At 35.5% G+C, this 21,417-nt stretch overlaps 1 protein-coding gene across 3 annotated transcripts in view; it reads left to right on the forward strand.

Moving 5' to 3' along the window:
* Positions 1-21,417, forward strand: part of CSDE1 (cold shock domain containing E1) — a 40,188-nt gene that overhangs the window by 12,897 nt on the left and 5,874 nt on the right. The window contains exons 3-17 of one of the 3 annotated variants that reach the window (XM_081307911.1): positions 3,968-4,113; positions 5,814-6,012; positions 6,820-6,929; positions 7,330-7,422; positions 8,040-8,137; positions 10,736-10,817; positions 11,147-11,275; positions 11,395-11,520; positions 12,167-12,379; positions 14,371-14,511; positions 14,599-14,763; positions 17,589-17,696; positions 18,385-18,557; positions 19,124-19,236; positions 20,261-20,380. In XM_081307911.1, the coding sequence (XP_081164037.1) occupies positions 3,976-4,113; positions 5,814-6,012; positions 6,820-6,929; positions 7,330-7,422; positions 8,040-8,137; positions 10,736-10,817; positions 11,147-11,275; positions 11,395-11,520; positions 12,167-12,379; positions 14,371-14,511; positions 14,599-14,763; positions 17,589-17,696; positions 18,385-18,557; positions 19,124-19,236; positions 20,261-20,380 (2,008 nt within the window). In that variant the 5' untranslated portion in view covers positions 3,968-3,975. The remainder of the gene's footprint in view (positions 1-3,967; positions 4,114-5,813; positions 6,013-6,819; positions 6,930-7,329; positions 7,423-8,039; positions 8,138-10,735; positions 10,818-11,146; positions 11,276-11,394; positions 11,521-12,166; positions 12,380-14,370; positions 14,512-14,598; positions 14,764-17,588; positions 17,697-18,384; positions 18,558-19,123; positions 19,237-20,260; positions 20,381-21,417) is intronic. The other 2 variants (XM_081307912.1, XM_081307913.1) reach the window with 2 other exon arrangements.

Below are 21,417 nucleotides of genomic sequence, written 5' to 3' on the forward strand. Positions count from 1 at the left end.
CTAAATAAAAATTTAAAAGGGGCTGGGGATGTGGCTCAGTGGCTAAGCACCCTGAGTTCAATCCCCAGGACCCCCCCCCAAAAAAAAAAAAGTGATTTCAGTTGAATCTGTTGGGTTAGGTGAGGAAGATAGTGCAAATTGAAACCGTACAGTTTTATATTTGTATTTCAAAAGGGTAAGAGACTAGAAACTAAGGCTCCCATAGTTAGAAATGATTTTTGTTTAGCCTAGTCTTTGTATTTTGAATATTAGTTTGGCACATGAACATGTTTAATGTATAAATACACCATATGCACCCATAACTGCAATCAAGGTGGGGGGCTGACCCCAAAACATACTCTGTACAGTTGTGAAATATTCCAGTTGAAATGAATGTGGCTGAGGAAACAGATTTGATAATGTAATAGAACCCCAGATTTTTTTTTTGAGAGAGAGATTTTTTTTTTTTTTTTTAAGTTATCGGCGGACACAACATCTTTGGTTTGTATGTGGTGCTGAGGATTGAACCCAGGCCGCACGCATGCCAGGCATGTGCGCTACCGCTTGAGCCACATCCCCAGCCCCTAGAACCCCATATTTTAAAGGGTATTTTTGTAAAATTATTAAAAGTAGTACATAATTAGGAAGGAAGGAATATATGAGTGGAATTAGCCCTAACTGGCAAGAAAGAATAATAAAGACTTATTGAAGTTTGTTTGGTGTATGAATATAGGCATGAATTGGTGAGCGATTTGATCAAAATAGTCTAAAGTTGACCAAAGGAAAGCAAAACGAGGAAATATTGTTATGTTTCTAGCTTTCTTCTGCAGAGAAACTAGTTTCTTCAACACTGAAGCTTCAGATGAATGAGAACAGGGTAATTTGCTAGTTGCTAGGGATATGATAATAGTTAATAGAGCCCTGTGACCAGAAGCTATAAAATGTCCTGATTTTTCAGTTAACAGAATTATGGAGCTTGCTATCTATTCCTAGCACAAATCCAGGAGCCAGTGGATTTAAAAAAAAAAAAAAAAAAGGAAGAAAGAAATACTGGGGATTAAACCCAGAGACACTTTACCACTGAGTTGAATTTCTAGACCTTTATGTGTGTATGTGTGTATGTTTGGGTACTGGTATGTTTGAACCCAGGGATGCCTTGTCATTGAGCTACATCCCAAACTCTGCCTCCCCCCCTCCTTTTTTGAGACAGGGTCTCATTAAGTTGCATAGGGCCTCAGTAAATTGCTGAGGCTGGCATCAAACTTAAATCCTCCTGCCTCAGCCTGTATAGTCACTGAGATTACTGGCATGTGCCACTGCAGATGGTACCAACCCCTTTTTTTGAGTGTCTTTATCATTAATTATTGTACTAGGCATTGAAACCAGGGGCAGTTTCCCATTAAGCCGCATACCCAGCCTTTTTATTTATTTGAGACAAGATCTTGCTTAGTTGTGGAAGCTGGCCTCATATTTACAGTTCTCCTGCCTCAGCCTACCAAGTTGCTGGGATTATAGGTGTGTACCACCACACCCAGCTGAGAGTGCCTTTATCTTAATGTTTTATAAATAAGGATCTGTTACTAAGCTGTCTACTTTGTCCATTGGCCTTCTACTTTGATGTATATGTTTTTGTAATAACTTTCATTTTGTGTAATAGTACTTCTTAAAAGGCTTTTGGTGGTGGTCCTGGTGAAGAAATAGTTTATAATGCCATAAAAATATAGTTCAGCCAAATTACTAGGTATTCTTTGAAAAGATGTTGTACCTAAAATTGTTTTGAGTTGTATAGTCTTTCCCTTTGAAAGAAAAATAGAAACTTCCAAATGGACAAAGACTAGGGAAAGACGGTTTGAGTTAACAAAAGACTCTAGGAGAAGGGGGAAATTCTTTTTCAACTGTATTTTGGTACATTGAGGGATAAGATTACATCCTAGATTCTAATGCCTTTTGGGGAAACAAGTCTTTAGAAGGAAATGCTAGCCCTGATCTTTTCTTACTCTGGTTGATTTTTCCCTGTTGAGAAAAACAGGATTACTCTCTCTTACCTATAAGAGGACCTGAGAATGTGTTTTTTGCCAACTTTCTGATTTTGATGTTACAGATCTTGCCAATATTTTCCTATTTGTATAAAAGAACTATAGTTTAAACATGAGAGAAGCACTGTCTGAAAGTCATGATCTCAATCAGTGATGGAGAAAAATGATTCTTGAATTACTTTTATACTGTTTGTTAGTTAAAAACATGTATTGTCTATATTTGTAAGTTGTATAACTTATGTTTGTAATGTAAAACAGTGGTCCAAATAAAGAGCATAAATAAGAAATAAGCAGTATTCTGAAAGTAGTTTGCTTGTTAAGAGTGCAGAAATATTTCATATTCACTAGGTATGTCATGTTCCAGATGCTTAGGTTTTTAAATATTTAGTTTTAAAAGAACTATCCTCTCCTGAATTTATAGCTTGGGGACAATCTACATGTGTTATGTTTTATTACAATTGATGTGTATAGTATAGTCTTTTAAAAATATTTATTTTCTTGTAGTTGGACACAATACCTTTATTTTATTTATTTATATGTGGTGCTGAGGATTGAACCCAGTGCCTTGCTGAGTCACAACCCCAGCCCATAGCATAATCTTTTTTAGAAAATATTTTTAGTTGTAGATGGACCCAACAGTACCTTATTTATTTTTATGTGGTGCTGAGGATTGAACTCAGTACCTCACATGTGCTAGGCTAGTGCTCTACCACAGAGTTTCAACCCCAACTCCATAGCAGTCTTGATTTTAACTTTTTGGCACACTTGTCATATGTTATTTAGAAAGTCTTCCTCCCTAACCCCCATCCCTGGCATGGTGATGCATCCTATAATCCTAACTACTCAGGCTTAGGCAAGAGGATCACAAGTTCAAGGCCCACATGGGCACCTTTGTAAGACCCTATCTTAAAAGGGTTTAGAGATATACCTCAGTGGTGAAGTGCCCTGGTTTTAATCCCCAGTATCATAATAAAGTCATTTCTTCCTTCACATGAAGGCTGAATAACTAGTGTAAGAAATAGAGCTGTCAACCCCTATGCTCTTTGCCTGAGCTTGCCTTATCTTTTATCTAAGGTTCTTTTGCAGAAATTTTTTTCAGCTATTTTTCCATTTGCAAGCTTGGTAACTCAATTTGTATGCTCACTCCTTTTGGCATATTGAAACTGTAATGTGCCAAGAACAAATGAATGAGAACTTCATTGTCAACCTGTTATGGACTCTTCTAAAAGCTTTTTCCTCAGAATAACTAGGGCTGGAGAAGTAGTGCAGTGATAAGAGCACCCCTGGGTTCAATCCCCAGTACTTCAAATTAACAACAATAATAACAAAGTTACTGGATGTTAAATTGGATTGAATAGTCTCCAGCAATCACCAGAAAGTTCTGTTCTGGGGTTTTTTGTTGTTTTCCAGAGACTGAGCTTTAAAGCTCAGTCTGAACTACATCCCCAGTCTTTTTTATCTTTTATTTTGAGACAGGGTCCACTAATTGGTATCGAACTTGAAATCATCCTGTTTCAGTCTCCCTAGTCATAGTGATTACAGGTGTGTGCCTAGTGCCTGGCTAGAAAATGGGTTTGTTTTTGGTTTTGTACTGGGTATTAAATGCAGGGGCACTTAACCACTGAGCCACAGCCCTTTTCATTTTTTGAGACAGGGTCTCATTAAATTGCTGAAGTTAGCCTCAGCCTCCTGAATTGCTGGGATTAGAGGAGAGCCACCATGCCCAGCTACAAAATTCTTAATGATATTTAAAAATTGTAGATAACGTGAGATAGATTGTTTTAGGGGCTTCAAAAGTACATTTTAATTTGATCTTTTAATGTTGTTTATTACAATATGAATAAGTATACTATATTTTACTGAACTAGCCCAATAAGTGTAAAAAAATTGAATGTCAAATGTGTATTATTGTTATTAATCATAGTTATAAACGTTATCTTATGTCACCACAGCATTTGAGATGGAGAATGTATTTACTATGTCATCAGATCCTCATCCCCCTCCTGCAGCTCCTCCTTTACTTTCTTTACCTTTATCTTCATCTTCTACCTCATCTGGGACTAAAAAACAAAAGAGGACCCCCATGTATCAGAGATCTGTAAGTCAGGAAAGAAGCAGTTGCAGCTTGTCTGCTTTTTGTTAAGAGCATGACTCAGGTGGGCCACTCAGTATGGTTGTAATGGCCTTAAACTCACTAACTTCCCTAAATATCTTCACCTGGAATCTGGAAAGATAACTGCTGCATGTCCAAGATTCAGAAGCATTAGTATCACCTTGGATTTTGTTAGAAATGGAATACCTCAAATCCCTACTGAATCTATTTTTGTATTTTAACAAGATTGCCAAGCCTTGTTTAGAACCCATGCTGTGGAGGTAGACCTTCTTAGTTTGAAACATTTACCATTTGATTTTGGCAAGTCATTTAAGTTCTCTGCATCTGTTTCCTCACTGGTAAAGTAGAGATAATATAATATTACTTTCTCATGGACTTTTGTCAAAATCAAGTTAATACATGTCAAACAGAAAAGTGGCTAGCATGGAAGAACTTAACTGCTTACAAGTATGGTGGCTTTGATTTAATTTGACCAACCCACATACTATTTAATTGCTTAAACTTTATCTTTCTAGGATTTTAATCATCCTCTTTTTCCTAGTGAAAGTGTATCCATTTTATTAATAATACCCAACATTTCACTTAAAGTTCTTATCAAATTTTAATGCAAGGATCTAAAAATAATTAAAGACTTAAAGATGTTGCTGCTGTAGTAAATTTTACATTTAGTCTTGTTAGAGAGTTTGCTGTTTTACATCTCATTTAAAAATTTATACAGGTTTACTAAAAGTAAATTAAAATAGCCAATGAAATATACAAAGTGATAGTATTTAATGACCTGAACAGATTCCATTATATTGCATTTAAGTAGCTCCTTTTTCAATAAAGAATATTTTCTTTATCTTTATTTAATCATAAAAACAAAATGCCACTAGATATTTCATTAGTGTCTAAAAAGTGAAAGGTTCATGCAGGTGAAAAGATTTCTTTAAATTTACGAAAGAAATGATCAAACAATATTAGAATAAAAGAATTTTTGTCATCTTGCCTTAAATTTTCTAACTCATTATTTTGGTGTGTCTTTTATAGGGCCTCAGCATGCATTACTCCAAAATATTCTCGTTTAGATAAAGTATTGCATAGAAAGTTTGTTTTATTGTGTTAATCTCTTTTTAATATTTATTTTTTAGTTTTAGGTGGACACAATATATTTTTTATTTTTATGTGGTGTTGAGGATCGAACCCGATGCCTCGCGCATGCCAAGCGAGCGTACTACCGCTTGAGCCATATCCCCAGCCCTATTGTGTTAATCTCTACTAACTTTAAATATGCCTTCAAGATGCATGGCTTACAAAGTTGTTCTAAGATGTCTATTTAAGTTTGCAAATGTGTAAACAATCTCTTCATAGTTTTGGATCCTTTGTCCTTAAATTATTATTGTAGTAATTTAATGTAAAGGTAGCTTTTGCTAATGTAGTTGCTTTACTTTAATACCAAATTCCAGAAATTGTATTTCATATGGTTAGTGAAAATTCCCACATAAATGAGGGTAGTTCCCTTAAATATTTCTTCTAAAATGTCTTGTTAGCTAAATTATTTCAGTAATAAAAGTCCATAATCCTCCCTTTATGTTTTTTACCTTTATTTTCTTTGCCTTTTTGTATAGAAAATTTAGTTATTTAGTATGCTATGGAGATTATATACAGATCTGTATGTATTGAGTTCTTTTTCTTTTTCAAAACAGATGAGCTTTGATCCAAACCTTCTCCACAACAATGGACACAATGGGTACCCCAATGGTACTTCAGCAGCACTTCGTGAAACTGGGGTTATTGAAAAACTATTAACCTCTTATGGATTTATTCAGTGTTCAGAACGTCAAGCTAGACTTTTCTTCCACTGTTCACAATATAATGGCAACCTGCAGGACTTAAAAGTAGGAGGTAATCTGCCAATTTTTACATTTCTCTTTGAGTGTCAGCTTATTCATGAGAGTGCTTTTTAAAAATGTTAAGTTAAAAAAAAAAAGGAAGGAAAGTTTTGGCTTTTTTTGTACCAAATTACTGACATATGTAGCAGAATCATAATCTGTTGTGGTTGTGTCTATGAGGAATAAAAGACTAGTTGACTCAGAGATACTTTTGAGTATTTTTATGGTACATGCTTAGAGGACATAAAAGACTGAAGTTATGAGGTTCTGTGCCTTTGTTCTGAGAAAATCAGAACAATGGCTAACACGAGTATTTGTTATACCAAATGCTCTAGGTACATGCTATTAAGCATTGTTTTGGTTAACCCTCACAATAATCTGATTTTTTAGAAATTATTCTCATTTTGCAATAAGGAATCTGAAGTACAGAGAGGTTAAAAGAAAACCTTGTCAAAGGTGATGATTTGTGTATCGCTTCTTTTGTAATATGTGTAAATGCCATGAAAACTAAGACTTAGTATGTGGCTTAGTCTAAGGCAGTGGTTCTGAAACGTTAGTGTGTATCAGAATTACCTGGAAGGCTTGTTAAAGCAATTGTTGTACTTGATCCCAGAGTTTGTCTTTGCATAGGTCGGGAGTGAGGCCCAAGAATTTGCATTTGTACTGAACTCCCAGGTAATGTTGATGCTGCTGGTCCAGGGCCCACACTTTGAGAACCACTGGCTTAAAGTGGTTCAAATGCTACCTTAAGTAGAACTCAGAGGTGAGACACCATTTTGCAAACATTAGTCCAACAAACATAACACATTCTTTATTTTAGATGATGTTGAATTTGAAGTATCATCTGACCGGCGGACTGGGAAACCCATTGCTATTAAATTGGTGAAGATTAAACCAGAAATCCATCCTGAAGAACGAATGAATGGACAAGTTAGTGACTTTGATGCTTTGTATTTTCTTAGGGCCCTGCATTTGCATATCTTTCACATTAGAAAAGGAAGATACTCCCCATCTCCTCAGTTTGCACGAAAGAGAGCTATAGTATATAAAGATTACTATTTTAAAATTATATCAGAAGCACTGGCATATCTTGACCTGACATAAAAACATGGTCAAGACTCGATTTGGGTTTTATATGTAACCCTAAGTCTGTACTTACAGTCAACTTATATACTGTAAGTTTGAAATTTGGCAGCATGACATCCTCTTGTGGATCATATTAAAATGCATCCTTGTGTATAGTATAGAGGATATTAAAATTCAGTTTATATTGCACAGTGCTGCTCCTGAAATGATTAGCAATGGAAATTTTTTTTTTTTTGACTGGTAGGTTGTGTGCGCTGTTCCTCACAACTTAGAGAGTAAATCTCCAGCTGCCCCGGGTCAGAGTCCAACAGGGAGTGTATGCTACGAACGTAATGGGGTAAACTTGTGTATTTTTCTTAAACCTTTGCCTGATCCACCATGTGATCTATAAGCGTACTTTAAAATTCAAAGTAGAAAACGTAAGCTAGTTGCTAAAATCAGTTTTAAATTTGATTTCTAAGAGGCTTCAAGTGCAGCATAATCAAAAAAATTTAAAAAGAAAAAATCCATAGGACTTCCAAGTGTCTTAGCTTGCCCAAGTATGACCTTAGTTAGAATCTTAAGGTAAAATGCTCCTTTAAACGCTTTTTTGGGGGGTGGTATGGAGGGGGTACTTTTTCCGGTTCCTTTTAAGCACTAACTCCAGCTTTTTTGTTTGGAATGCCTTACATAAAAATTGTCTTTTTGAAATGTAACTAGTCTCTGGGCAAATGCTTCCACGTGTGTAAACTTTTTGAAGTTGGATTGCTGCTCAGCTGTGCACTCGCAGAAGTCATCAGCACCATGGAGGGGGAAAATGTGTGTTTATATGAATAAAACAACTTGTCATAAAGCATAATTTTTAAGAAATTCGGCTTGAAAATGCCAGTATAAGAAGTATTTAAGTAAATTATAGTATACAGTGAGTGAATATGTGCCCTGCCAAGATAGTAATAATAATTTATCACTTCACAGGAAGTGTTTTATCTGACATACACCCCTGAAGATGTTGAAGGGAATGTTCAGCTGGAAACCGGAGATAAAATAAATTTTGTAATTGATAACAATAAACAGTAAGTTATTTTCAGAATTTTCTCATGTTCGTGATTCTTTGTTGGTTTTACATTAAGAAATTTGAAGCGAGTTTAAAACCTAACATAAATCTAGATAGTTTTGACCTTAATTTTTTTACTTATCAGCTGAATATTCTATGGCAGGCACTATCAAGGTGACAATGGGAAATGCTGAAAACATGGTCAGGTTTTCAAGGAGATGATGGTTTAGATCTTTGGAAGTGGTAGAGATGGTGAACTTTTGGAGACTAGAAATGCTCTAGACTAGAGTTAGCTATGTCAGGAGTTAAAAAGAACTATTGAGGACATAATACAGATAGGCCTGGGATGGTAGAGTTGAAGTAAAATCACATTCAGAAAAAAATTTCACATTGGGAAGATAAAATCAAAATGATGGAAAAAGAAGTATACTTATTTTGGCAATTAGAATTTAAAATATCTGTGGTATATCTAGGTGGATATCAAATATACAGTTGCATGTATAGCCCTGAGACTTAGAAGCTAGTAATGCGCAGGAAATATAACTGTAGAGTTCGTTAGGGTGAAAAAAAAGACAAGACATGCACGCAGGGAAGGAAGTTAAAAATAAGAAATTGGAAAATGCAAGGAATGCACTTTTTAACACCATGTGAAAGGAAAAGTTCCTATCTCTTGCAAAGCTGGAAGGATGCCAGGCGAGCGCACTACTGCTTGAGCCACATCCCCAGCCCATCACTATAGACTTTTCAGATGAGCTTTTCATCTGTAAAATGAGGGATATATTCTTGCAAAATTAGTAGTCTAAATTCACATCTTTTAAGTAGCAAACATTTAAATCTGCAATAAGTCACAGATTTTTCTGGTGTCTTTAGTCAAATTTCTTTAAAAGGAGAATTAAGAATGAAGAATTAAGGAGAAAATAATTGCTTGGTTTATTGTTCCTCTTTTTTTGTTGTTGTTGTTGTTGTTGTTGTTGTTGTTACAGGGATTGAGCTTAACTACTGAGCCATACCCCCAATCCTTTTTTGTATTTTATTTGGAGACAGGATCTCACTGAGTTGCTTAGGGCCTCAGCTTCCCGAGCTGCTAGGATTACAGGCATGCACGGCTGTTGTTCCTCTCTTAAAACAGCCATACTAACAATATCACTGTATTTTATGGGCTGCTTTTTTGTTTGTTTTTTTACTGAGGATTGAACCCAGGGGCACTGGATCACATCCCCAGCCCAGCCCTTTTTGGTTTTTTATTTTGGGACAGGATCTTATTAAATTGCCAAGTCTGTTATCGAACTTGCAATCCTCCTGCCTCAGCCTCCTGAGATCCTGGGGTTATAGGCATGCACCACCACACCCAGCAGTCTATTATCTTTAAAACAAAATTGAATTTACATTGCTGGTGTTTAAAGGTGGGTGCAGTATGTAGTAACATGGGGTGTCTGTGACTGACTGGTTTCAGTTCTCCAATGGGGAGAATGCCTTCCCCGCCTCCTCTGCCCCCCAGTATTGGCAGTTGAACCCAGGAGTGCTCTACCACTAGTCACATCCCCAACCCCTTTTCTTTTTTAAGACAGGGTCTCACTAAGTTGCCTAGGCTGGCCTTGAACTTGGAATCCTCCTGCCTCAGCTTCCCAAGTCTCTGGGTTTACAGGTATACATGCACCACTATGCCCCCCAAGAATTACTTTCCCCAACTCCATTACTGGGGATGGAACCAAGGGCTTTGTGCATATGAGGCTAAGTTCTCCACCACTAGCTACATCTGTAGCCCATTAATGTCACTTTGAAAACCAAGGCAAATTCTCCTAAAATCAGTGCATTTATTCAACTTTCTTTTATGGCTCTGGAGTCAAAAATAATTAATCTGGGCATTGTGGTGTGTGGCTATAATTCCAGCTACTGGGGAAACTGAGGCAGGAGGATCACAAGTTTGAGGTCAGTCTTGACAACTGACTGTCTCAAAATAAAAAGTAAAAAAAGGCTGGGGATGTAACTTTGTAGTAAAGAGTCCTTGGGTTCAAGCCTCAATACAATAATAATAACAGCAGCACCCTGGGCAACTTAGCAAGACCATATCTCAAAATTAAATTTAAAAAGGGCTGGAGTTTAAAAAAAAAAAAAAAATGAGCACTCCTGGTTTCAGTCTCCATCCAGAACTGAAAAAATGAATGAATGGCTATTACATTTACTACTCATTAATCATAAATTGCTCTTATTGATCACCATCAACAGTACCTTAGTTGGCAACACATAATATGTTTAAATATTTGTTTCTAATTTTTAAAATGTTAGTGTTCCCCAACTTTGAAATTCGATTTGTCTTTATTTCAGATCTGTTGTTGGAATAGTAAAGCAGAGTAGAATATTATGCACCCAAGTTAAAGCACAAATCTTTTAGAGAAAAATAATCCACATATATGCCAAATTTAGAAGCATAAGGAGTTTATCCAAAGATCCTGTGCCTTTGAAGCCATATAAAAAGGATCGGATGTCATAACATTTGTTCTTACTGATAACAGAATTTTTGAAGCCCAGAAAACTAATTTGTTTTTCTAGACTCATCATATCTAACCAAACCAATTCATTTTTAACCCCTCTTTAATTCTTCACTATTCCTTTTTAGTACTGGTGCTGTAAGTGCTCGTAACATTATGCTGTTGAAAAAGAAACAAGCCCGCTGTCAGGGAGTAGTTTGTGCCATGAAGGTAAGTGTGAACAAATTTGAAAAATTTGAATTTTTTCTTTGACTATCATAATTCTCATATTTCAAACCCAAACCCTCCCCCCCAGCTTCTGTTTTAAAGAAAATATCTTAACTGTTAACCTAAAACTAATCTCTTAAAATTCCTTGGTTGCTGATTCAATTATGTCCTTCAAAATGGGTCTTTCATTGCTCATATTAGAGTTTGTATCAATCCATATTGTTTTGACTATAATAATATTGTGAAGAGGCATATGGAGTTTTAAGTCATAATCACACATTTGTAAATGTTCTTGGGTTTTCTTTTTTTTTTTTTTTTTTTTTTTACTTTAGGAGGCGTTTGGCTTTATTGAAAGAGGTGATGTTGTAAAAGAGATATTCTTTCACTATAGTGAATTTAAAGGTGACCTAGAAACCTTACAGCCTGGAGATGATGTGGAATTCACAATCAAGGACAGAAATGTAAGATAGTTGCCTGACTTGATCTTTGATCTTTTAAGATTAGTAGTGGATTACATCTTTAGGAAACACTTAAAATTATATGATTTCCCTTGCTCCTTCCCCAACCCCTTTTGATTTAGGGTAAAGAAGTTGCAACAGATGTCAGACTTTTGCCTCAAGGAACAGTCATTTTTGAAGACATCAGCATTGAACATTTTGAAGGAACTGTAACCAAAGTTATCCCAAAAGTACCCAGTAAAAACCAGGCAAGTTATCTTTTGGGGGAGAGTTCTCTTTTGCTCCATTAATAATTGAATAAATAATAGGGTGTCATAAACTGAAATTTTTATTCCATTTGATTAATGTAATTGTGTTGAGGGTATAACACAAGTATCTTTTCATATATATGTAATTAAACCAAATGAGAAACTTCTGATATGTCTGTGAATATGTATTTTTTTCACTGATAAGAGGTTAATTGGGAAAAATTCTTACTGGCCTGGTCTGCAATTTGGATGTGCCTTTGTTTCCTGCTCTCCAATCACTCCCTCCCCTTTTGTTTTTTTTTGTTTTTGTTTTTGTTTTTGTTTTTTTAATGGGGAGTGGCAAGGAGATAAATGATGCCATTGTGGAAGAAATGTGAATTATTAAGGACTAAAAATTCTTTTTCTTAAGTAAAATCTCTTTTGATATCAGAGTACAGAGTCTTAACTGCAATGTTATGATTTATGGTTATGCCATGTGACTGTAGAACATGAAGCTTTCAAATAGGACTTATGTTGTCAACACCTTTTTTCCCCTTTAGGGAACTATATTATAAATAACATGGGTTTGCTGTGTGTTCTTCTTGTTTGACTTAGAACTAGGAAGGATGAGAAATCTCCAGCTAAAATCGTTTTTCCTTCTCATCAGAATGACCCATTGCCAGGACGAATCAAAGTTGACTTTGTGATTCCTAAAGAACTTCCCTTTGGAGACAAAGATACAAAATCCAAGGTGACCCTATTGGAAGGTGACCATGTTAGGTTTAATATTTCAACAGACCGACGTGACAAATTAGAACGAGCAACTAACATAGAAGTTCTATCAAATACATTTCAGTTCACTAATGAAGCCAGAGAAATGGTAAGTATTGAATATTACTGGATCTGTATCTAACATGGAAGGGCCAACGTTATCTTAAAGTTTGTACTACTAAATTAAAAGTTCTTGTAAGTTTTTTACCACACTGGGGAGTTACCTTTTTTAAGGTAATTAACAATCACAGACGTTTAAGTTTGTCAAAGTTTATCTCTGCCAGTTACCCTGAAAGTATATGTGAAAAAGTTCTAGAACAGAAATCTGGACAGGATTATTGTATTTTGAGGGCCATTAATTCTTTGACCCTTAAATATGAAGAGCAGAAAGATTCAAGCTCATAATTGTAGAGTTGCTTTTTTTCCCCAAACTGTTGCCCAAGAAATTTAGTAAGTATTAGATTACGTAAAGTCAAATAGGTCTTTTTTTCTTTAGTTTTCTTTTCCTTACTTTTTTTTTTTTTTGTCAGAACATTGCAAATTCTTTTAAATGGGTAAATGTCCAGAAGTGGTGTGTACCAGAATTGTTTTCCAAATGTTTTACAAACTTGGTTTTTGTGAGCTTTCTCGGACAGAATTTATATTTGTTGGGATCATTTTATTTATAGTATGTCAGTGTTGTCAGTGAACTTTTAACTTTCTTGACCCATTTTTAACCTTTGATTTTGGAGAACTGATCTTATATGTACATACATATTATATATATTATATATTTTTTTAATTTGGCGGTCTGAGCTTGTGATTTATTAATTTTTTTATTTTGGTACTCGTACTGGGGATTGAACCCAGGGGTGCTTTCCCACTGAGTTACATTTGCAGCCCTCATACACCCCTCTTCTTATGTCCCAGAAATTGAACCCATAGGAGCTTAATGCTGAGCCATATATCTCCAACCCTTTTTAATTATTTTGAGATAGGGTCTCACCAAGTTGCTGAGGCTGGCTTGGAACTTGGTATCCTGCCTAAGCCTTCCAAGTCCCTGGGATTATGGACATGTACCACCATGCATGGCCTGAATGTGAGATTTTTAAGAAAATTTCTCAGGATCTGTTTTGCTTTACAGTATAGAGTGTGTAGCTTAGCAACAATTAAATGCCAGAATATTATTTAGATCATATCTTTGTTATAGAATAATTACCTGCATTAGTAAACATGCAGTATGTAATTCATTGGTAATTTGGTGATAATTCATGTTGTTTTGGTAAACATTTGATTACTACCATGTTTCAAGTTCAAGATACAGTACCCTCAAAAAGCTGATAATTTAGTAAGAAGAAAAAGTATGGAAAGGATTTTTTGCATTTTATTTTTCAGACTTAAGCTTAAATTCTTCCTTTGTGTAAACTCACCAAAAAAATTTTTGAGGTAGAGTTTAAAGAATTGCCTTTTTTGTCAACTTTTGAAGTGCCAATTGGTAAAGTTTTGAAATTTTTGGAGGTTATATTGTTATTAGGTTTAGGCTTTTATGAAATGAGTTATGTGTGTTTACATTCAAATAGGATATATCACTTTTTCTAGTATTTGCCAAGAAGCTAAATACAGTGGTTTATGCCTGTAATCCCAGACTTGGAAGCTGAGGCAGGAGGATGGCAAGTTTGAATCCAGCCTCCACAACTTAGACCCTGTATCAAAATAAAAGGGCTTAGTGGTAAAGCACCCCTGGGTTTAATCCCTGGCAGGTAAATAAATAAATATTTGCTAAGAAGTCACATTCAGAGATCTCAGAATTGCTGATTTTAAATTACTTATTTGAAAACAATGAGTTTGCTGGATGCAGTGGTATAACTTTGTAATCCCAGCAACTTGGGATGCTAAGAAGGAGGATCAAAAGTTCACAGTCAGCCTCAGTGACTTGGTGAGACCCTGTCTTAATATGAAAAAAGAGGTATGAATTTATATTAAAGAGGAAAAAATGGGGATACAGTATTCAGGTTATTAATAGTAAATATTCCTAGTGAATTTAACTTGATGATGTTGCAGACTTGAATGTTACCTTACTTGAAAAGCTTCACAACCAGTGAAACTGTACTTGGGTTTCAGGGTGTGATTGCTGCCATGAGAGATGGTTTTGGTTTCATCAAGTGTGTGGATCGTGATGCTCGTATGTTCTTCCACTTCAGTGAAATTCTGGATGGGAACCAGCTCCATATTGCAGATGAAGTAGAGTTTACTGTGGTTCCTGTGAGTAGTGTTTGAGAAAGGTATGGGGGTGGGGTTTCTAATGCCTCCTTTGTCAGTTTAAAGTTAATTTTGTTTTACCATTTATAGGATATGCTCTCTGCCCAAAGAAATCATGCTATTAGGATTAAAAAACTTCCCAAGGGCACGGTTTCATTCCATTCCCATTCAGATCATCGTTTTCTGGGCACTGTAGAGAAAGAAGCCACTTTTTCCAATCCTAAAACCACTAGCCCAAATAAAGGCAAAGAGAAGGTAAGTTTTACATAATCAGAATGGTTTGTATAGCTCTTTGTTCCTCTTCTGTTACAGGCACATAGTAATGGAGTATTATTTCTTTAGATGGGAGATCCCAGGGCTCTGTACCACTGATCTACATCTGTACCTTTTGGGATACTGGGGATTGAACTCAAGGGCACTTTACCACTGAGTGGCATTCTCGTTCCTTTTTGTTTGTGAGACGGTCTAAGATGCTGATGCTAGCCCTGAATTTGAGATCCTTCTGCTCTCCCAAGTCAACTGGGATTGTAGACATAACATCACCACGCCTAGCAAGAATTCTGGTGAATATTAATAGTGATATAATCACAGCAAGATTTCTTAGCATCACCATTATTAACATTTTGGGATGGATAATTTTTGCTGTGGGGAGTACAATCTCTTGTGACAGCAAGAAATTTCACTATAAATTTCCAGACATCCTTTGAGAGGCAAAGTCATCCCCAGTTGGGATCCACCCATCAAAAATACTAATACTTGCCTTTTAAGCGGTTTAAAACTCATATCATTTTCTATTCATGCATTTGGACTCAAATTATTGAAAAATCCATTGAGTAGTAAATAAAAAGAAAATGTAAGTTAGCTTCTACTCACAACTAAATAACGAATTGAGTGGCGTTAGTCAAAATAAATAATTCATACAGAATCCAAAATATTATTATTAACATTCCATAAGAGTGTTCTGGCAAAAATGAATTGTAACTGGCAAGATGTGGGGTGGTCCCACTAAAGTATTGATATTTAAAGGGTAGAGATAGGAAAGAGAATTTCTCAAAAGAGGTGCAGATAATAAAATTTCAGGGTTTCTTAATCAGTGAGTAAGATGTTTGACAGGAAGATGTGGTTTGTGTTTTGTTTTGGATGAGGGAAGATAGGATAAGTATGGGTGAAAAATAAGGACACAGCTAGATTGGGAGGGTGTTGGTTGCTACTTAAGAATAGCAATGTGCTGCATTTCAAGAAAAATCTTTGTTAGAAAGTAGTATCAGGTGTGTGCTTGGGGCAGATAATGGCATTCATTAGTCAAACAAAGGTGCAGGTGGAGAAAGTCAAAAGAGGAAGAAGATTAGGTACAGGAAATTATAGCTAATATAATTTATTGATATACATAAGAGAAGAAGATACTGGACAAAACTTTTCTATGTTCATATATGAATACAACACCAGTGAAACTCCACATCATATACAACCACAGAAGGAGATCCTAATTAGAATAAGTGGTTGTTTTGTGTGTGTATGTTGTTCTGGGGATTGAACCCAGGGCCTTGTGCATGCCAGGTTATATCCCCAGCCCCTAGAATAAGCTTTTTCATATATGTATGTCAAAATACACTCTACTCGCATGTATATTAAAAAATAACATTTTTCAAAATTGGAAGGAAAAAAAAGATATGCCAAGGAATTTAAAAATACTACCAACGAGCCATTGTACTGGCTTTGTACTTGGTCAAGTTTATTTTCCCAAGACTTTTCCAATTTGCAAAGTGTGGAGAGAGTTAACTATATGGAGATGGTTTTGTCATAACAAATTTGAAGATAGAAAAAGCCTGGTATATTATAAATATATGGTAATTTAAAAATTGTCATAAAAATAAGCAGTTATAGGAAAAATATAAATGGTAGAAGGTAGATATTAATTGGTTTTGAATATGTAATAGTTAGTAATGAGGTTATAAAACTTACGAAGGAGATGGTGATGTGAGCTTTGTTCCCATAGAAATGATTTTGAAACCATACAATGGTATAATTTATGTAATTGCTGATACAATGTAATTACTTCCTGTGTGATTCTGTATGGCATACCTGAAATTTTTAAATTTTTATTGTAGAAATATTGGTATATCATAACTTAATCACCTACTTCATACCAAATGGTGTGAACTGTGCATTATATCAAATTAAATTCTCCTGCATTGATAAATGTACTGATTGACAATGTATCCAAAACACTGTGGTGTACTATTAGATAACAAAGGATACTTGAGCTTTGTTAGGAGGTAATAATGATTTCTCTTTAGAGGATACTAAAGCTTCTTGCTGTTTAGAATTTTCACTTGGTTAGAAATAACATGCCCGGTTTGTTTCCTGGTTGGCTGTGAGTGGTAGAGAATAAAAGCATGTTCAAGATTTTCAAAAATTTTCCCTCTTCAACAATACAAATTAGGTTCTTAAGACTGAAACACCCAATGGCAGCAGGTTGGTCCTATCTTAGATTTCGGCAAGACCACCTTTTTATTCACAGAAGTAATCTGTTACTGTTAGAAAACATTAGAATTAGCCCAGTGACTTGGGAGACTGAGGCAGGAGGATCACAAGTTCAAGGCCAGCCTCAGGAACTTAACAAGGCTCTGTCTCAAAATTAAAGAGAATGGGGATGTAGCTCAGTGGTAAACCACCCCTGGGTTAAATCCTCAATAACAAAAAGAAAGAAAGAAAACAGTACAATTAGAAGTTTCTATGGCTCTGCCAATTCTTTTAGCTCAAGGATCTCTTAACAACTATAGTTGCTTATATTGTTGGTTGGTTGGTTGGTTGGTTGGTTGGTTGGTTGGTTGGTTGGTTTGTTTCCTGGACTGGGGATTAAACCCAGGGACCTTGTACTATGGAGCTATATCAAGAGCTCTTTTTATTTTGGTTTAAGGTCTTGCCGAGTTGCTGAGGCTGGCCTTGAACTTGGAATTGGCTTACCTTAGCCTACCAAATAGCTAGGATTAAGGCTACCAAACAATACCTGCTTTGTGTTTTTTATTGTTTTTTTCTTGGGGCTATTTTCATTGTATTCTGACCCTGTTTCTTTTTAGGAGGCTGAGGATGGCATTATTGCTTACGATGATTGTGGGGTGAAACTGACCATTGCTTTTCAAGCCAAGGATGTGGAAGGATCTACTTCTCCTCAAATAGGAGATAAGGCAAGATAATCTTTATTTGAGAGGAGGGTTTAAGGTTGTCATCTTGATCATAGATCCTAAAGGATGGTTTCTTTAATTTTTTTTTCTTTAAAATTTTGCCAAAATATTTTTTGTACTTAAAAAGTTAAATATGTGATTATCTTTTAAAATATTTTTTTAGTTGTTGATGGACTTTTTTTTTTTTTTTAATTTATTTTCAGTGCCTCACACGTACTGCCTAGGTAGGCACTCTACCACTTGACCACAACCCCAGCCCCATGATTATCTTCATATGTAAAAGCAGCTCATTCAATTAATATACCCAGTCTAGAAAGCTCTTTGTTCAATCTTTTTGAGAATTCTCTCTTTAAGCATTAGGGAAGGTACACATAAATCCATTTGAAATATTACCAAAATAAAATATCAAATATGTTACAATGTCATTTATCTTTTTCTCATCTCTGGGTTTTGGATAGCAGTCCCATAGAGAAAATAAGACTAAGAAATATATAACTGAAGATCAGTAAAACTTAATCCTTGGTGAAAAATGATATGAGACATAGAATTGTTTGTGAAAACTCATTTCATCCAAGTAGTTACAAAGAATATCTGGAGTGGGGAGCATGATCTGGAGGATTTTTAGGTCTCATTTTCAGAGTTAAGAAACTTGACATTGAACAGTATTAATGATCATGCTCATTTTTCACAGGTTGAATTTAGTATTAGTGACAAACAGAGGCCTGGACAGCAGATTGCAACTTGTGTGCGACTTTTAGGTCGTAATTCCAACAAGAGGCTCTTGGGTTATGTGGCAACTCTGAAAGATAATTTTGGGTTTATTGAAACAGCCAATCATGATAAGGAAATCTTTTTCCATTACAGGTAAGGAATGTCTTTTAGGAACTTATAGCTTATTTGTTATCTTGCTTTAGCCATAAAACATTAAATATTGACTGCTGTTTTTATTGTTGGTTATATTTCTTGAATCTCAGATTCCATTTTGGCACAATATTTTTAAGATATATACTAACTTCTACATAGAGAACATATGACCAAAAGATAGGGACAAACCTGTGTCTTCTTGAACAGTGGAGAGCCTTTCTACTCCAGTGACAGAATATTTTCTTTTACATATTGGTAGCAGAGAGTTGTACATCTGACATACAGTATAGCATAATGTTTAAGAATGTGGGCTCTTAGAACCAGCACCAGAGAATTCATATATGGATCCAGGCTCTGTCACTTAACCATCTATGTAACTTTTATCAAATGAATTAACTTCTTGGTATTTTATTATCTGGAAGGTGGGATTAATGGTGCCCACTTCATAGTATTTAAAAGTATTCAACATAAGTAAGTATGCCATGAATGTTTTATAGAAGAAAGTCTACTTGCTATTGTTGTTTCTGGTAATGGCTTATTTAAATGTCATTTTCTTTTCCCTTTAGTGAGTTCTCTGGTGATGTTGATAGCCTGGAGCTGGGGGACATGGTCGAATACAGCTTGTCCAAAGGCAAAGGCAACAAAGTCAGTGCTGAAAAAGTAAACAAAACTCACTCAGGTAATGAATTGTGACATATACTGTTTTCAGCATGTGCTTTGGGTGGAAGATAAGGGATAGGGTGGGAAAGGAAGACATGACCCAGTTAGTTGTTCTACCTCTGTCATTCTCACATGTGGTCCCCAGATCAGTAATATAATTTGGCTCCTCATTAGAAAATGCAAATTATCTGACCTCACTTCAGGCCTGCTGTAATTCTGGGGATAGGCAATCTGTTTTTATTAAGTATTTCAAGTGACTCTGGTATACACCAAAGCTCAAGAAGCAATGTTCTAGATATTTTAGTTAATTTGTATTAAGTCTCTTTTTAAAAACCCACAAGCCCAGAAAGGTGATCTTTTTAGAAGACTTATTTTTGAAGAAAAAGTCTAAATGTGAAAAATAATGGGAAATTATGAAAATCACTTCTGTCTGGGATCTCTTGAAAGATCTGCAAACTAAGTTTTGGCTTTCCATCTAAACTCCCCAAAATGGTAACTGAGACCATTAATTTCAGTACCATAAACATGTTAAGTATATAATGTATGTTTAGACACTGAGGATACTGAAGGGAAAAACCAGACAAATCCCAGCCTTCATTGAGCTTATTTTTTGGTGGAAACCACGGACAGACAAGGAGTTAAACATTTGTATATAATATGTTTAGAAAGATAATAAAACATATTTAAAGATAAATCAGAAAGTATATAAGTAGTATCCCATATTAGAGACCAGGAAAGCCCTCACTAAAAAGGTGATATTCGTCATCTGAAAAGGGGAGAGAGCCAAATTTTAAATACCAGTACTTGTTAATTCCTTAAATTATTTGAGTTTATTTAGCAAAGTCAGAAGTATTGAAGGTCAAGCATCTATTCTAGAAATAGAGCTTGGCTTTAGGTTTGCCATACCACTTAAAGAATAGCAGGCACACAGCCCACCTGCATTAACATTTAGGTTGGTTTCTGCCCCTTTTTTTGGCCCCACTTTTGAGTGGAATTAAAATTGTCAAGTGAAACATGTACATGCATTGGTTTTTATTTTGTAGTGAATGGCATTACTGAAGAAGCTGATCCCACTATCTATTCTGGTAAAGTCATTCGCCCCCTCAGAGGTGTTGATCCAACACAGATTGAGTATCAAGGAATGATTGAGATCGTGGATGAGGGTAAGCACATTCCTATCAGATGGAATGAAATTTTCATACCTTCTGGTGAACACTTATTTTTAATTTTTGGTATGTGTGTGTGGGAGATTGAACCTAACATGCTCTATCACTGAACTACATCTGCTTTTTATTATTTTTTAATTGTGAGACAGGGTCTTGATAAATTGCACAAGCTGGCCTCGAACCTAGAATTCTCCTACATCAACCTCCTGGGTCCTGGTGGACATTTTCAGGATTTTAAAATAGATGGGATTTGTTGTAGTTGTTTTTAATTTTCTTAAAATATGAATTCAGGAGAGGGACTCTTCCTCATTCCCTCACCCCATGCTTGATTTTTATTTTATTCTCTTGGAAATGAGGTCATCCTGGATTTAAATTATGAACAAATGATTGCTAAGTTAGCACATGGTCAATTTGTGATTAAATAACTGACTTATTTGAGACTGAGAACAAATTTTCACAGTAAAAAAAATATATATTTAATGTTGAATGGTGATCAAACACTCTAGTCACTTGTTATTCACCTTTTATAAGTATTTTTATATCCTGCAAAAGTTTAATCCATCTGTCAAGGCCTTAATAGCTAGAGTTCCATGAAAATTCTGCTTTTTATCTCTAGGCCAAGATTCTCACCATTTTCTACCTTTACATTTTTTTTCTCTGTTTTCAAGAACTCCTCGAGTTCTGATAATCGACTTTTGTCGCCACCTGTTAAGACCAACTTTGTATGAGCTGCGTGTATTAAATAAATGCAACAGAAATAGGAAGAAACTGGATGACTAGGACAGCAGACATACATAGTGGTTGGAGTGGATGAATTGGTTTGATATTTTAACCAAAAATAAATCCTTTTATCATCTATAAGTCAGAACTAAAGTGGGGAAGAAAAGGTCTTTGGGAGAAAGAAATGACCCCTTGATAACCTGTTACTTTTTATCACATGAAGTCCTGAGGAATTTTTATTTTACATAAAACTCTCTTTCTCTTCCTTCCTCCCCATCCCCTCACGAACACTTCCCACCCCAAACATGAGTTGA

This window comes from Spermophilus citellus, assembly GCF_964194105.1.
Source record: "Spermophilus citellus genome assembly, chromosome: 9".
Lineage (NCBI taxonomy): Eukaryota > Metazoa > Chordata > Mammalia > Rodentia > Sciuridae > Spermophilus > Spermophilus citellus.